Source organism: Motacilla alba, chromosome 2 (genome assembly GCF_015832195.1).
Source record: "Motacilla alba alba isolate MOTALB_02 chromosome 2, Motacilla_alba_V1.0_pri, whole genome shotgun sequence".
Lineage (NCBI taxonomy): Eukaryota > Metazoa > Chordata > Aves > Passeriformes > Motacillidae > Motacilla > Motacilla alba.
Window position 1 is genome coordinate 147,869,067 of NC_052017.1, and position 17,066 is coordinate 147,886,132.

The 17,066-nt window shown below is 42.3% G+C and overlaps 1 protein-coding gene across 1 annotated transcript in view; it reads left to right on the plus strand.

The window, feature by feature from the left end:
• The first annotated feature begins 4,375 nt into the window (after positions 1-4,375).
• The window catches only part of DENND3 (DENN domain containing 3), a 31,723-nt gene continuing 19,032 nt past the window's right edge, over positions 4,376-17,066 (plus strand). The window contains exons 1-4 of the mRNA XM_038128387.1: positions 4,376-4,561; positions 10,380-10,653; positions 11,199-11,314; positions 11,815-11,954. Of these exons, the coding sequence (XP_037984315.1) occupies positions 4,478-4,561; positions 10,380-10,653; positions 11,199-11,314; positions 11,815-11,954 (614 nt within the window). The 5' untranslated portion in view covers positions 4,376-4,477. The remainder of the gene's footprint in view (positions 4,562-10,379; positions 10,654-11,198; positions 11,315-11,814; positions 11,955-17,066) is intronic.

Sequence of the window (17,066 nt, forward strand, 5' to 3'; positions counted from 1 at the left end):
GTCAGTAGTTGCTTGGTTGCTAATTTCAGTGTAAATTTAGAAAGTGAACTGTCCTGAATGAAAGAAATGTTAGGTCTGTCAGTAAAGATCTTTCACTGCAGATTCCCAGAAGTCTCCTGCTTCATTATTCTGGAAGAAGGAATATAAAATGAGAAATGCTAACATTAGAGAGAATATGTCAACCTGACTCCCTGAGTTTTGTTCAAAATAAATCCCTCACCCTATGAACGACCTTGATGATTAAGAACATAAGAACTGTATTTAGAGATAAGGAGTTTAAAATCCTGAGAGGTTTAAAATGGACTTCCAGACTGCAAAGAGTTGTGTGATATGTGTTAGAGCAGCACAGGTCAAGCTGTGTGTCCTGTCTTCTCTTTGGCTAGAACACACAGTTCTTACTGCACAGAATAAAGATTTCTTATTTATGCAGTCGTGCTTAGCATAGACACAGAAATCAGACTCATGGAATAGTCTAGGTTGGAAGTGACCTTTAAAGGTCACCAAGTGCAACCCCCCTGCAATGATCAGGGACATCTTCAACCAGGTCAGGTTGCTTAGAGCCCTGTTCAGCCTGACCTGAATGTTTCCACGGATGGGGCACCCATCACCTCTCTGGACAAAGTATCTTCAATGTATCTTCCTGCGAGCCAGGCAGTGGAAGGCAGCAGTGGTCTGAGTTGCAGCTCTCACCTACAGATACTGCTGTGCCACAAGCTTGATCATAAGCCCAAGAAAAGGATTTAACTATCAATAAACCTGCGGAACATGAGTGATGTCTGTATTCAGTTTCAAAGTGAAAATTCCTGCAGCCCTTACACCCATCATGGTGAAACTCTGCAGGATGCACAAGCCCTCAGTTAGTCACTGTGTAGTTTTCAGCACTGTCTGGAAAGGGGCACAAGCACGAGTGAAAATCAGACTTTTCCACGTTGGTTTTCTACAGTTATCCTGTCTTCCTTATCTGTGTGTGTCAGAGGGGGTTGTGGACTCTTTCTTTAATCTTCCAGTTTTGAGCAACATACCTGTAAAACCCCTCAACAAATTCAGCTTCAGTTGTGCCTTCGGCTTTCCTGATCCCATCTCTACACACTGGGCAGTGTCCCTATATTCTTCCCAGGATACCCATCTCTTGTTCTCCTGCTTGTGCATTTCCTTCTTACACTTCAGGTGGACCAGGAGGTCCTGACTGACCCATGCCATTCTCCTGCCTTCCTCACTTCATTTCTTACACATGAGAATTGAATGCTCTTGCACTCAAAGAATTTTGTCCTCAGAGAGCTGCCAGCTCTTTTCAGCTCCTTGAGAGCAGTTTCCCAGGGGGTGCCATTCACTGATTCTTTAGACAGCTGAAAATTTGCTCTCCTGAAATTCAGAGTCCAGACTCTTCGTCTGGCCCACATCCCTCGGGACTGAGGTGTTTGCAGTGGGGGTACAACTCAACAAGTCACTCAGTTATTTTATAAGCAAGCTCACATCAGGAAAAAACAACTGGTGAAATTATTTTCTCCCCTTAAGAGTCTGGCTAAAACAGAAACACTGTATTTGGAAGGTAAATTAGATTCTATGCCAAGAGAATCTTTAATTATTCAGACATGGCCCTGTAGGTCTGATAAAGCCTCTCCCATGTTGAAGACATACCAAGAACCTCAGTTTTTTCTGCATTAGGCAGCCAGTACACCTAGACAGTCAACAAACAAACATTTACTGTATTTGTCATCTTACCAAAAAAACCCCACTTATTAAAAGCTGGCGTTTCTTCCTCAGTTGACAATTTTTCTTAGGAAGAAAATTACTCAGCTACATGAATCTCTTTTAGCACAGAGGAATTCTTCTCCGTGTGAATGATTCTGTCTCTTACCAGTGACCCCATACGGCAGGCTTCCTGCTTGCAGGGTTCTTGAGATTTTACCAGATTCACATTAGTACCTTTCATCTTGGAGTTCTGTTTTGATAATAACCCCACTGTATCTTTGCTTTGAGTGCTACATTAATTATGAACAAGAATCATCCAGTATTTATCATTGCAGATAGCACAGAAATCAGAAGATGATCATGATACAGATTAATTAACTATGGGTGACCTGAATTGCTTAATAGCCTGGGTTCATTTGTAATTTTTTTTTTATAATATGGTCAATGTTTGCTCATACTCACAGGTCAAGCAATGTAAGATGTAGGATTGTCATGTTGGAAGTAACAACCCTAAGAAAACCATATCGAGTGGCAGTGGATAACTAATTAAACACTACACCCTTTCTGAATGATTCATGTATCTGTCTGTCTCTGTTTTAATTAGGTGGGGATATCCGTCAGAAACAGCAGTGTGATTTACCACTGAGCATTCAGCAATAACACAGCTTTGGTTTTGGTGTTCCAAATTCAAAAATAATACTGGAAAATTTTAAAATTTTGGAGAAAAGATGCCCAGAAGTTTTAAAAATATGAGTTGTGTAATCTCTTAGAAATAGAGATTAATAATCTTGAACTCCGCAGAGAGAAATCTTTTCATAGTAAAATGCCTGTTCAAGCAACAGCCAATGTATGTAACATCAAAGAGCTAAGCTAAAAAGTGAAACTAAAAATGAGATGCCCAACATTGAACAGTGACTGTTAACAATTCCTATGGCAAGCCAGAAGTTACAGCATTAATACAGGACTCACTCTGATTCTGTGACCTGGGCTACACAGGCTAAACAAGATTGTTTTACAAATACCTTATGACCTCAGAGTTCATGAATATAAATATTTGAGCCTTGAGTGTTCTTCTATCACTTTGGAGAAATGATCCCTGAAACTTCCAGGTTTTCAAGAATTTTCTTCTTTTAATCACTGCTATATGAACAGTTTCCTATATTCTGGATATGTGTCTTCCTCAAAATTTGAGACAACCAGAGGCTGTATAATCCTGAGCTTTAACACTACAAAAATTCAGATAATAAAACCCCCATGAAATAATAAAATCACCACGTCCTTTCCACTTTTTGAGACCTGATTTGACCCCTGAACTGACAAGAAGTTCATGAAATCCTGGAACCATTTAGACAGGGAATGTTTTTGCATTTAAAATACCGGAACACTTGTCCACAAAAAAAAAATGTTTGTGGTTGTGATGAAACTTTATCTCGTACCTCCAGTTTCAGAGAAACCGATCTCTGGTTTCGGGTACTTCATGCTCCGGTCCCAGAGGAATTACGTTCTCTTAGTGCAGATCTGCACAGAGCCAATACATACGGAGTGACTCATGGTGTATTTAGATTAAGCAGCTCAAGAAGAAACCTCGGAGTTCCCTGTGCTGTGCCTCTGCTGCTCCAGAGGGGAAACATGGTGCAGCCTGCACCGGCTCTGAGCCTACAGCCCGTGGAAACTGTGACCCGTGGTAATGCAAAGAGAAAACTCCCGTGCAGTGGCAGTGATACTGTCCTGATACAGTGACACTGTCCTGATGAAGTGACACAGTCCTGCTGAGTCACCTGCAGCAAACAGCAGGGAATGGCTGAGCTTCACAAGGAGCCAGACCATGACATCACCCACGCCTGACAGGGTGACAGGCAGCCCTGAGGCACCTCAGCCCCTGTTGGGCACAGCCCCAGGAGGAAAACAGCCCGTGGAGAAAAATTAACTCGACCTTGAGTCGGGAAGTGTCTTTCCCAGGGGCTGTCCCGGTGAGACAGGGAAACGAGGTGAGGAAAGAATCACGGAATGGTTTGGGTTTGAAGGGAACTTGAAGATCATCCAGTTGCAAGTTCCTGCCATGGGCAGGGAGCAGCTTCCCCTAGGTCAGGCTGCTCAGAACCCTATCCAGCCTGGTCTTGAACACTTCCAAGGGATGGAGCAACAAATGGGGACTCCTCTTGAGTTAGTTCCACACCTTGTTGCCTAAAACTAGCAAATATTACAGTCCTTGGTTATGTCAACGTGGAAATCGCGTGAATGTAAATCAGAGACCCCATCACTAGTTTTTCACGGGGCCAGCGGTATCTCAGCCCCTCAGCCCTGCACCCTAAGCCCTCAGTCTTCAGCCCTGAGCCCCTCAACTCCTCAGCTCTCAGTCCTTCAACCCTGAGCCACTCAGCCTAGAGCCCATCATCCTCCAGCACTTCAGCCTTCCAACTCTCAACTCCCAGCCCCTCAATTCCCACCTTTTATCTTCCATCTTCAATCCCGAGCCCTCAACACCTCAGACCAAAGCACCCCAGCTCCCCGCCCCCTCAGCGCGCTCGCGCCGAAGCCCCGCCCCCGTCCGGCCCACCGCACGTTCTACCGTTCTGATTGGTTACAGCTCCTTAGAGTGGCAGGGAAAAAGCCAATCAAAATGCTCAGAGTAGCGACCGGCGGGGAGGGTTCTCGTGTGTGGCGCGGGCGCTCCTCCCCACCCCGCGGGGCGGGACCGGGCGGCGCTGAGGGCGGGAAGGCGCCGCTGTCCCGAGGGAAGGAGCCGCTGCCCGCAGGGAAGGAGCCGCCCTGTCCCGGCTGTGCCATGGAGGACGTGCTGCCCTCGGGCCTGCTGGAGATCTGTCTGCTGGTCGGTGCGCCCACAGAGCGGGTGCGGGCGCTGCTCCAGGTGAGCGGGGTTCGGGCGGGCGGTGCCGGTGCGCGGGGCTGGGTTTGTCAGCGCCTGGAGCTGAAATGTCCCAACAGAAAGTTGTTTTGACAGGCGAACGTCAGCAAAACAGGGAGAATTTGGTAGCGGTGAGAGGTAGCTGCACTTTTCCAAAGGTCTGAGTTTAGATGGAGAACTCTCTGTAGGTTTATATAAGCAGGGACAGCAAAACGCTTGACGATGCGTTCTTTGCCGGGTGTTACTGCATGACCTGTCTCCCGCTGGAGAGAAAAGCAAAAGAATAAAGGCTGGTAACTCGTATCCTCAGGAAAACACGAGATCTAAATCCCCGTGAGCTCAAGTGCTCTGAGTTTGGCGTCACCTGAACCACTTGGATACGGCAGGAGCTGGTGGGTCAGTTACTGCTTTGAATATGTGGTTTAGAATTTGTTTCTGATTTTTGCATGTGGGCTCACAGTGACAGCCCTCTCCTCCTGGTTCTGCTCGGTTCAAGTGTGCTGATGGGTTTGTTCCATACCTGCTGCCCCGCAGTGGGAAGAGCACTGGTGCCAGCACGTGCAAAAAAGGCCAGTCAGCTCCCAGGGATCTCAGTTGCTCTGCTTGAACTTGAATTTGATTGCGCTCTAATAGCATTAGATAAAGAAGGCTTTGTTGGGCTCGTTGCTTTTTCACTCGCTCAGGAGACGGCTTTTGCTGATGTCAGCTTCTTAAGTGATAACAGCCAAGCAGAGGTTCACATTCCAGGATCTCATTCATATGTGTACCTTCAGAATGGGAAAATAGTTCCTAAATGTCAGCGCCAGACTTTTGAAATCCGTGTGTACATGGTGTTTTATCACAAGTGTGAGAAGTGAACCCAAAGGAAGGGGAATTTCTTATTCATTCCAGTTTGCTTAGTTCTCGCTGCTTTCTGAAAAAAGCCCTGTGGAACAACAAATAAGAAATTTGTTACAGAAAGCAGAAGCCATTCTGATATTCCAATCCCACTGCAGGTTCTGAATTGTTTCTTTGCTCAAGATACAAAAAGGTATCAGAAAAGAAAGTAGTCCCTTCTTTTGTCAATATGAACTTCAGTAAAGTCCCTGCAAACTGTTGCATCACGGGGATTTCAGTCACTGTCTTAGGGAAAGCTTAGAGATTTACTCCACTTCCTTTTCCTTCTGCAGCACTATCTACATGAGGAGAGCGGAATATGTTTTTATGGCTAATTTTAGTGATTGTAGAAAGAAAAGACTTGACTGAAAGAAGATAACATTCCAAATGAAAATAGTGGATCTCTGATGATATTTACAGATTAAACAGTGGGTAAAAATCCTGATAGTGCTTCAAATCGTGGTCTTCACAGTGTGTTGGTGCATTCTTAACTGTACTTAAACATGGAGTGATAAAGCAGATTAAGTCAATGGGACAATGATATAACCCACCCCCAAAGTAAGAAAAGTTTTCTATGACTGACCTGTTGTCAATGGGGACTCCAGGAAAAAAAAAAAAAAGTAGTTTTCCACTGAAGCTCCTGAAATAGAAGTTTCTGGGCTGTCATCCATTGCTTATCCTTATTGCCAAGAAAATTGTCACTCTGAGATTTCCATTTGAAAAGATCAAAGGCTGCTATTTTCAGCTAGAGATTTCTTTCTTAGCACTGGAAGTGTGCATTTTGTAAGAATGAAATGAACAGAAGAAATGCCTCTTTTCCCTAAGTTATCTACAGCTATGAAGCTGGGTTTTGGCAAGCGTGTGCAAGCTGTCTGTGACATGTCTCAGGTCTTTGACAGGTTCCATTGGTGGGTTCTGTATGTGCCCACCACAGTCAGTGGTACAGAGCTGTCTCGTGCTCTCTGGCCCTGCTGATGCAGACAATTTTTCACCAAAACAATTTTTCCTGCTACTGTAATGCCTCCCTGGCTGTCAAGGTGCCTGAAAGAAATGACCTGGGATCAGACTGAGCATCAGTCAGCAGTGTGTGCTTGTTGCAGTGAAAATCATCTGGAAAAGCTCTAGAAGTGAATCCATGAGAACCGTGGGAATCAACAAAGCCAAGTACAAGGTGCAGCCTCTAAGTCAAGGCAGTCCCTGCTATTGGTACAGACTGAGCGGTGCAGGGAGCCCTGCCAAGGAGGATTGGGAGTGCTGGTGGATGAGAGGCTGGACATGCCCTGGCCATGTGCACTTGCAGCCCAGAAATCCAAACATGTCCTGGGCTGCCTCCAAAGCAGTGTGGGCAGCAGGTGAGGGAGGAGATTCAACCCCTCTGCAGTACCTGGAGTGCTAATCCAGCTCTGGGGTTCTGAGCACAGGAAAGACATGGAGCTCTTGGGACTGGGTCCACTTCTCCTGTGAGGAAAGGCTGAGAGAGTTGAGGCTGTTTGGCCTGGAGAAGAAAAGGCTCTGGGGTCACCTTATTGTGGACTTTCAGTACATGAAGGGGCTCCAAGAGAGCTGGAGAGGGTCTTCTGACAAGGGCATGGAGTGATAGAACAAGGGGGAACAGCTTCAACTGACAGAGGGCAGGGTTAGATTAGATATTAGGGAGAATTTTACTGTGAGGGTGGTGAGGCCCTGGCACAGTTTACTCAGGAAAGCTTTGGGTGCACCATCCCTGGAAGTGTTCAAGGTCAAATTGGGTGGGTGGCTCAGTCTAGAGGAAGATGCCCCTGCCCATGGCAGGAGGATTCAAATGAGATGATAATTGAAGGTCCCTCCCAACCCGAGCTGTTGTGGATTGTTTGATAAGCAACTGTATAATGGCCTGCATCTTCAGTTCTGTGGCTCACAGGCGAAGGGGTTATTGCTATTATTGTTATTACTCAAAACCCTTGAGTTCACATCTGGAATATTGTCCCACATTTGGGTACCTTTATACTGGAGAGCTGCTGGCAAGCAAGAGTGAGACCAGAAGAAGCTGCGCTGAGGGCTGAGGCATAAGGGAGGAAGAATCTCCTTCCCAAGGCACTTCTGAAACTTGACTGGATGCAACCAGACCTAATATCAGCCTTTTCATTAGTTTGAGCAAAGTGTTGTACAAGAGTCTGCAGAGATCATCCTACAATTGTTTGGGTTGGAAGGGGCCTCAAAGATCACCCAGTTCCAATACCCCTGCTGTAGGGCAGGAACACCTTCCACTGAACCAGCTTGCTCAGAGCTCCATCCAGCCTGACTTTGGACACTTCCAGAGATGGAACATCCACAGCTTCTCTGGGCAACCTGTTCCAGTGCCTCGCCACCCTCACAATAAAGAATTTCTTCCTAATATCTAATCTAAACCTGCCCTCTGTTGGTTTAAAACCATTCCCTTTTATCTTATTACTACAACCTAATTGTCCTGCCCAATCTAATTTTTCTGAGGCTTCATACTTTCCCTGCCTAATTATTTGTCAAAGAAACCAGTTCTTTCATGACATTCAAAGTGAAATTAACTTCTTCAATGATGGGAAGAGGAGAATGAGGTCAAGGAAACACCAGACAGCTGAAGTCATGCTCTGATTTGTGGTTTCAACACACTGCTGTTTGAGTCTAAATAGTGCAGTCATTGTAAAAGTCTGTCTTGTATCAGTGTCCTTTACAGCAGTGCTGTTACAGGAACACCATCAAAAGGGGATGGAGTAAAATCCCCCAGCGCTGTTGGTAAGAATCTAGGTATGATGCAAGGAGATCTGGTAGTAAGAAGCTACAAAAGGGAAGTATTTCAAAGTAAAGAAGTAACAGTAGCAGCAGAAAAGATAATATGTTCAAAGAATAGCAGAAACAAGTGAACATTGTTCTGTTGCTGCCTATTCACTATCCCTGAACTCATGGAGTAAGAAAATGTCACTTTGGCCAAGACATTAATATGAGCTGACTCAAATGCTGGAGACTGAGTCAGTGGGTCAGTGACAGTGCTGACAGTGCTGTTCTGTGGGGGAAAATGGTGTTTAATGTCTCTGTAGTAGTTCAAGACATCAAGGATCTGCCATTTCAGGAGCTGTTAGGCTGTGAGGCCATTAAACTGCTGGCTGCCATCCAGCACTTTGGAGCACAGAGATGCCTCAGTGTAAGTCAGGGACTGCCCTGTCAAAGCAACTCTGTGTGAAAAACCTCAGCAGGGCAAATCTGCCAAGTTGAAAATGCTGCTGTTGGAGTACTGTCTGTGTTTTTCTTGCATAACAGCCTCAGGGCTGAGCCTTAATTCTTAATTTCCTCCTGGAATGTTTAGCTGCATGTTAGTTTGAGGGTGATCATGGTGAATTTATCTATGTTTCCAGTTTCTTCACTGCCTCTGTCAGCTGCCAACTAAGGAAATGACCCTTGAAGTTCTTAGCATGTGAGGATGTGGCACTCAGTACCCCAATTCATGATGTGCTTTTTAAAGTCATTGCTATCTTTTGACTATCCCACCTGGATACTTACCTGAACTTTTCCACTCCAATTTACTTCTAGTTCAGGCTCTTTGTTCATTAAAAGTGTGGTTTTCACTTCTTATTTCTAGTGAAGTAGTTTCTTTAGAATATCCTATTATAAATACAGTGTAGTTTATGAAATTTAAGATACCATAACTAACATGTCATGAAGCATTCCTTCACATTTTTCCTATGTTGCTCAGATGTGGAAAAGAAAACTATTAGTAGACGTATCTGCTGGGATGTAAGAGCTGAGACTTCTGTCTCAAAACCTGGACTGTGGAACGTTGGCAACAGAGCTTTCTATGTTGTAGCTATTTTTAAACAAATAGGGAAATGATGGGTGAGGCCAGCACTGGTTCTCAGGGACCATCTTGCATCATATCTGGTGATAAGAGCAGCATGTATGCTTCACCTCCTCTGACTTTGAAGATGTTTGCAAAAAGTTAAAAACAACAACTTTTTACCGCAGCGGGGCTCGCCTTTCCTGTTTGCAAATATCCGTTGGTTAAACAAAGCTTTTGCTTGTTTTTTTAACCTTGCAGGAAGAATTGAAATTGCAATGAAGTAATTGAAAATGCAGCTACTTGGCTCAACTGTATGGTCAAGAATACAAAAAGTGTTCCCCAGTATGAGGAAATCTCTCTGATCGCTTCCTCCACAGCTTTTCCTTGCAGGGCAGTGAGGGCTTTCAGGCCAGTCATACTTTCCAAAGCTGCCTGCAAAAAATGTTGTAATTTCATGTGTGCTCTTGGGGTGCCTGTTCCTGAGTCATCAGTATATGGAGGGATTCTCATGGCTTCAGTGTCTTAAAGTTGTATTTATTGTAACAATGATTGTAGTTTTTAATTGTGCTTTGTTGATTGCCTTATAAAGTTAAGTGTTGTCTTGTGAAAGTCTGTGTTTGTGTTGTTTAAGGTTTTGTTGTTTTTGGGGTTTTTTTGTACACGTTATTTGTTCTGAGTTGGAAGGAAGCTTTTCCTGAAGTCAAACAAAGACTTATCTAAGAGGCTCAGCTGTTTCTGTTTCTTTTCATTTATTTGTTACCTGTTTGTTTGGTTTTGGTTTTTTGGGGTGGTTTTTTTGTTGATTTTTTTTTTTTTTTGCTAGTGTTTATTTTAAATATAGTTTAAGTATATCTTAACACTGAAAAGGAGGAAATATGGTATTTGATATCTGTTAGTTTCTTTTGCCAAAGGCATAATACTGTTATGGGGCATTCTGAATGATGAAGGATTTCTTGCCTGCTAAAAATGCCCATTTTCCTTGTGTTAACATGCATAAAACAAAAAAAGAAAAATCAGTTATTTAGGAAGCAGAAAAATATATTTGAAACCCACAATTTTAGGGGGTAGAAGAAAACCAGGGTTAAAAATTATGTCAAAAACCCCACATATCAGGATGAGTGTTATCTAAGAGTTTGTTTTGTTTGTTTGTTTCTATAGGGCACTCAAAGAAAACTCAAAAATCTTCCTCCCCTTGATCCAGAAGTTCTTTCTGTATTTGTGCCTCCGTTTATCAGCAGAGATGATGTTCAGATGATTCATGCTGGTAATAACTTGAATAAAAGCAAGCGCCGCTCCTTCCGAAAGAAAAAAGAGAGACCCAAGGTTGAAAATGTCAAGAGCTTCAATGGGGAGCAGAAAGCACCCGACACAGAAGATGTGACAGTTCCAAAGGACATTGATCTTATTGCTTTGCCACAGCTCTGCTTCCCAGGTACGTGAGGGTTCACACTTCTTGTTGAGAATTGTTTTAATGTAAATATTTCTTGACCTGTAGTTCAGCCCTTATTTTTTAGCCCTTGTTGGTAAATCTTGGTTTGAGTGAAGTGCAAACATGCACACACTCAAAAAATTAATTTTCACCCCAAAATGTCTGCGTACTCTCTCACTTTTCATTTGGTGTTTTGATGTTCCTGAAGTAGTGAATATTTCCTCCAGGTTTAATTGGAAAAATTTTAATATGTGTGTCATTATTGCAGACCTTTTTTATATCTTGGGAAAAAAGTGATTTAAACCCATTTCTTGTATTTTGCCTCTGAAAATGCTGAATAATTTCATTTTTGCTTCTTCAGTAATGTGCAGCTTACAACCTCTGTAACAAACTTTGGTTCAAAAGGACTGTATATTACATTTTAATCCCTTAAAATGAAACATTTCTCTTGAAATGAAGTGGCAATGTGCAGTATTTGTCATGAATTATCTTTCATACAACTGTAGTTAAATATATAGTTAAAAATATGGTTGCTGCCTTCATTTCAGGAGGACTTTATGTAACTTCTGAATTAAAAGAGGACCACATCCATTTCCTGGTCTTCACTGACGTCTGTGGTAACAGAACTTACGGTGTTGTTGCACAGTACTACCACTCTATGCAAGTATGTTATTTAACTCATTCTTCTATTAAAACTTATTAAAAGATATAAAAGCAAAACACTTTGAAAATACTGTGAGATTTAATTTATCAAAATAGTTAACAGGTGTTAGGAAGAGTACAGGACAAATCATACTTTTATGTTGCCATTTTAAATGAAATACTTCGGAACACACTGCATTAGGAAAAGTGGCTATGGATTTCATTTAGGAAATTTGGATATTTAGGAGCAAACTTTATCCCCTGGATGTTTTTTTTTTTGTTGTAAAGATTGTTCTTTCCAAACAATGAATTTCTAAATACATTTTGTGCTGAAATTCTTTTTAATACATGTTGTTTAAGTCTTGTAGGCTGACATTTTTCTGAAGACCTAAAGGGAGATAGACATCAAAATCCCTTTGAAATATAGAGGGAATTGGATATCACATCTCTAAGGTTCTCAAGAAAATATCAGCCATAATTTGATGATTAACATAAAGTCATTAATGTGCAGTTTTCTTGCAGGATGGCTCCACCTCCTCAAACGGGCAGGGCCCTTGGGAATCTGCACAGACTGGGAAGGTGCCTGCCTGTTTTGTACCCTGTGCTGTTTGTGTTATATCCAGATACCCATATTTTAGTGCCCTCAAGGACTGTCTCTCTTGGTAAGATTTGCTCCCCTGTGTGTTTCTGTTGGAAATGACTGCAGGTTTTTAATACCTGAATTTGCTTGATGTGGTCAGGAGAGCTGTGTGTTGTTAAAGCAGTGGTTAGTTTTATGTTAAGGTATTGTGGGAGAGAAAAAGAAGAAATGCTATGTCATTGTTGCCCAGACAGTAAGTGCAAATTCTGAATACCAAGGGTATTAGTTACGATGTTTTCATTTTCTTTGGGGGTTTTTGCTAATGTGTAGGGAAAGGATATTTTACAGATATTACTGGCTTTTTTTGGAGTGGTTTTTTCCACTCTTATGGAAATTGCTTTCAAAGCACAAAAAGCTTTTTATAATGCACCAAATAAATGTCATAAGAACATGAATATATGTATTAATAAGCAGTTAATGACACATTAGGGAAATAATCCAAGTCACTTGAGGAAGTAGAGTGGTTGCTTGGATGTTGGAGAGCCAGGAGAGAAATTCTTAGGATACACTGGTTAGAAACAATCAAATACTCTCAGTGTAGATGATGTAAAAGGTAAGTGAACATGGATCTATCATGTTATTAAGTAATTTCTCTTATTTTGAGGTTACTTTATTGGTAAATTGTTAAGATCTATTTGCATCTATTTTGGATTAAAACCTTCTCCCATCAGGGAACATGCCTGGGTACATTGGCCATTACTGTGTGTCTTCACCTGCAGACCTGTTGTCCAAAGATAGAAGAGGTTTTCTTCACTAAATTTCAGTCAAGCTTTCTAGAGTCAAATCTGAACCCAGTTGCAGGTATTTTCTTCTTGTACATAAGGTGAAAGATGTTGGGGTTCTAGGTTGGAGCTTGAGCTTGAGCCCTTTGTTCAGCTGGTGCTCATATCCTGAGCAGATGAGCAAGGGAGCACGCCCTGGGTGCCAGCTGAGGTGCATCCCCAGCCCCTAACCTGGCTCCAGACCAAATGAGAGCTGAGCACTGGTTTCCCCAGCCCATGTACCTCATCTTCCCTGTGCTGTGGATTTGGATCTTCTTGGAGCACTGACTGGCTTTTCCTGGGTTGCATGAAGAGAGCCCTGGAGGAGCAAAGCAGTGCCTTCCTCCTGGGCATTTTAGACATTGACTGAAAAAGGCTGCGAGATCAGAAATTAGTTACTCTGGCAGCCCTTTTAAGGGCATGTGCCTCTGCTCTGTCATTTTTAAAGCATTAGTGAAGGGGTTTAATGTGGACAAGGCACTTCAACACGATGGAAACAGGGTGTGCACAGGTCAGTGTGAAATCAAAATAAATGTTCAGTGAAATAAAAAGGAAATGTTTGTTTTCCTTTCTCCTTTCCTGCCCAGATCACTTCCACCCCACCCCCCTCCCCCTTTATATTTAAGTGAATTACATCAGCTTTTGGCATTGCAGGAACTGATTCACTGCTGCCTTTTATCAGTCTCAAATCTCAAGTCTCTGCTAATCTGCATAGGGAACTTTTCCAGCTGTGACTACAGCTGTGGCTACTGTTTCTATCCAGCTTTTATAGTGGGATTCCTGCTGCTTTTCTACTGTGAGCTCAGCTCACCTCACACCAGCTTTCCACCGGGTGGGAAATGGATTCAGCTAGACAGTTACAGTACTCATCAGTGGTTTATGCAGAGTATTCATAAGTGAGTAATTTCTTTTCTGAAGTGAGACATATCTGAGCTGGGAGAAGCAGTCAATTAGCAAATGGATTTTAAAAGAGCCCACTGAGGGAGAAGTGGGAAAATCTTCAGGACAGCCATGGAAAATTCCAGATGTTGTAAAAGTGTTTCTAGTTCTTGTATCTGTTTAGAGGAGACAGTAACCAGATAGAATTAACCCTCTAGATCTGCTTCTGCCTCTGAGTGGGTATTTCAAACTTATTAACTATTTAAACATTATAATTAAACACCTCTGCCTCGATCACTCCTGATCAAGGTGTGATATAGTTCATACATATAGTAGGGTTTGGCACTTATTTACAGCATTAATGTTAACAGATGGCTTTTCTCTTTTGAGTCTGTACTGGTTTCTGACAGGAGTTCTGTTGATCAATACTGTACAATCTGAGCTTACAGTGATTTGTAAATATGTGAATAATTATAGGGAAGTTCAACAGGACAAAAACCTTCCATGTTAGTCTTGTGTGTGGTCTTGGTCTTTTAACTGAGGGATTTTTCACACAGCTGTACAGCTCTTCCCCTTTTTGCTGCTGCATCTGTGACATGGTAGTGTGTGTAACTGGAGGGGGGGTGAATGCCAGTGACAGAACTGAATTTGTTGTTGGCATTTCCCACGGTACTGGAAACTCAACTGATTAGGTTTCCATTACTTTTTTTTTTTTTAATTTCCTTTTTCTTGATAGTATTTAATGGCTCATTTCAGAATGTTTGCCCTTCTGGTTTTGGTGTCTTGGGTTTTGTTTTGTTTTTTTTTTTAGAAAAAGTGTTTCACTGTGCCAGGGTACACTAGGGTGGAGGGAAGGGAAGGGGTGGAGAGGTACTGGTTTTCCTTATTTTGGTTGTACTACTGAAATGTTTCTATGTGGCATGAAACAGCTGCTGGGGCGTGTGGCTGTTCTGAATGCAACATAAACAATTGCAGCCAAGACCTCTGTGAGATCTTCTAAGTGTAGTGCCCTGTACAGCTGCAGATGTTGTGACTTTTTGGAACATTACAAAGCACTGACATTGTGTTTTTGTAAACCAGAAAGGGGGTTACTGTGTGTCATCAGGTGACCAATGGGTTAATAATGTAATTAAGTGTTTTCAATGCTTGCATGTACTCAGGTAGCAGTGCCTCTTATACTTAACAAATAATAACACCTTCAACAGCACACTTGTATCCTTGGTATGTTGCAGAGCTGTTTTGCAGGATGCTTCAACTGATTAATCATTCTCCAGTCAGGAGTTCTGAAAGCACTTACTGGTGGACCTCAAACCACCTATTTCTAGTGTGTAGCCCTTTCATTGTGATACCTAGTGCAGGAATGCTGTTGCTCCTGAAGATCTGATGTTGAAGTAGCATCTAAAGGGGTTCTGCTTTCATCTAGGATGATTTTTTTTGCAGCAAAAGATTTATTTTTCCTCCAGAATTCTGTGCACAGATTATTTTCTCAGTACCTAAGTGCACAGAATTGCGTATAGGTGAGGTGGTATTTGTTTTCAGTCAGAACAATCATCAAAAGTATTTTTAATATAAGTATTCTTAGATAAAATCCAGGTTTCTAAACTTTTTCAAGTGGCAGAGTAGAAATCACAACTGAAAACTGAACCAAGCTGAGATGCACACGCAACATCAAGCTGTAAATCCAGGTAGGTGCTTTGAACTGCAAGGGAGTCTGCAAGCTGTCATCACAGTAATGAAGGTCTCTGTATTCTGTGCCATTAATTTTATAACTAATTTCCATATTGCTAGCACTCAGTGCTTCCAAATCCAGAACATTTTGTGTGGGGTGTGTCTGCCTTTCTCCAGAGCAAGCAGATGTGCACCTAAACGGTTTCACAGCATGGTGGCTGTTGGATTATTCTACATTTTTTTGAAAAGGTTCAGTTTAACTTGAGAGGTTTTGGCACTTTGCACATGTAGTATTACCTCAATCTGTTATACTGCATGAAAAGTGAAATATTCCTGGCAGTAATCTCCTGGATGAACTCCTGTCTTGGATGGATGAATAGGCTCCATTCAAACAGTAAATCTTCCAACCTGTGTATTCGTCCTTTCAGCTGCCTTGAGAAAAGGTGGGAGTGTGCAAATAGCTCCCAGCACTGAGGCAGTACAAAGGGCCTATTCTGAGCTGCTCTTGCTTTCTGAAACACCTGTCTGTGGACAGTTAATAGCAGTAATGAAAGGTTCATAAACTCCTTAGGTCTCCACTTGAGTGTTTCAGAGATTACTTCATTTATTTCTGCAGACGTTTGCGGTGCAGAGCTGTCAGCTGCTGTTAGGCTGCATTAATGGGGCACCATGTCCTGAATAGGGAGCTCTGACTGTCCTCTCTGTACATCTGCTGCTTTCTCTGTCATGTTGTGTCTGCTGTGGCATTTACTGTCTTGATAAGAGCTTTTTGTCTCAAAGGAAAGAAAAAAAAGGCAGGTCTGCTTACTCGGTTTGGCCAAATCTGAGGCATTACTAAGTGTGACAGAGCATTTGTTTAAATGGATAGTTCAACTGTCTGGTTATCTTTGATAATTCTTAAATTCCCCTTTCTCTGCACCCCTGAAGAGCTGATGGACTTTTTGGGAATATTTATGTAACAGCCCAGGGCTCTCTTCAAATAGGAAAATAATGAATTTAAATATTTCATTTGAAAGGGCTGTAATATGTGACAGAATATGGTTATTTTTTTTTCTAGAATCTAAATGCTGTATGCAAATAAGGTGTCTTGGATCCTTATATATCTCTTAACGTATTCAGTTGCTTCCTTCCTGAAGAGCAAGTGTTCTTCTGCAGGAAACCAGTAAAGCTGCAAACTGAAGTAAAACCTCCAGGGAGAAGGCAACTATATTCAGTTCCTAGTTTCTCTATATATAGATTTGCAGGCCTAGATTTCTGATTTTGTAAATATTTGGGGTTTTTGCTATAAACATGCAAGTGAATCTTCTATTGAACAAAACACCTTTTGTGACCACAAATACCTAACTTGGTAATTGTTACATTTCAGAAATGCTGTGGGAGTTAATAGTTTTCAGTCTTGATTGTGTGCATGTTTAAATGTAACAGAATTTATTTGGTATATAATATAAACCATGTGACCTTTGTTAGGGTAATACAGTTTAACAACAGAAACATTTAGCAGGTTTGCACAAATGTTCTTATTCTTTGTGTGGGCAGGAATGACAGCAAAGAGCAGTGTCCATCCAGGTCCAAGCCTTATGCTAAATATGGCTCTTGCTTCAAATGCCTCTGCAGTCAAACTCAGCTCTACAACCTCTCTTTTCCTCTGGTGCTGTTTTCCATCTCAGAGCTGGTGTCTGGTGCTTGGGATGGAGGAGCACCAAGTGTTGCAGCTGTGGGTGTTGGTTCCTCAAGCAGTCTCTAGAAGACACTTGCTGTAGCTGCACCTCACCATCTCACCTCGCACATGGTTTCCTTTGGCCATCAAACCACTGTGCTGTGTCCCC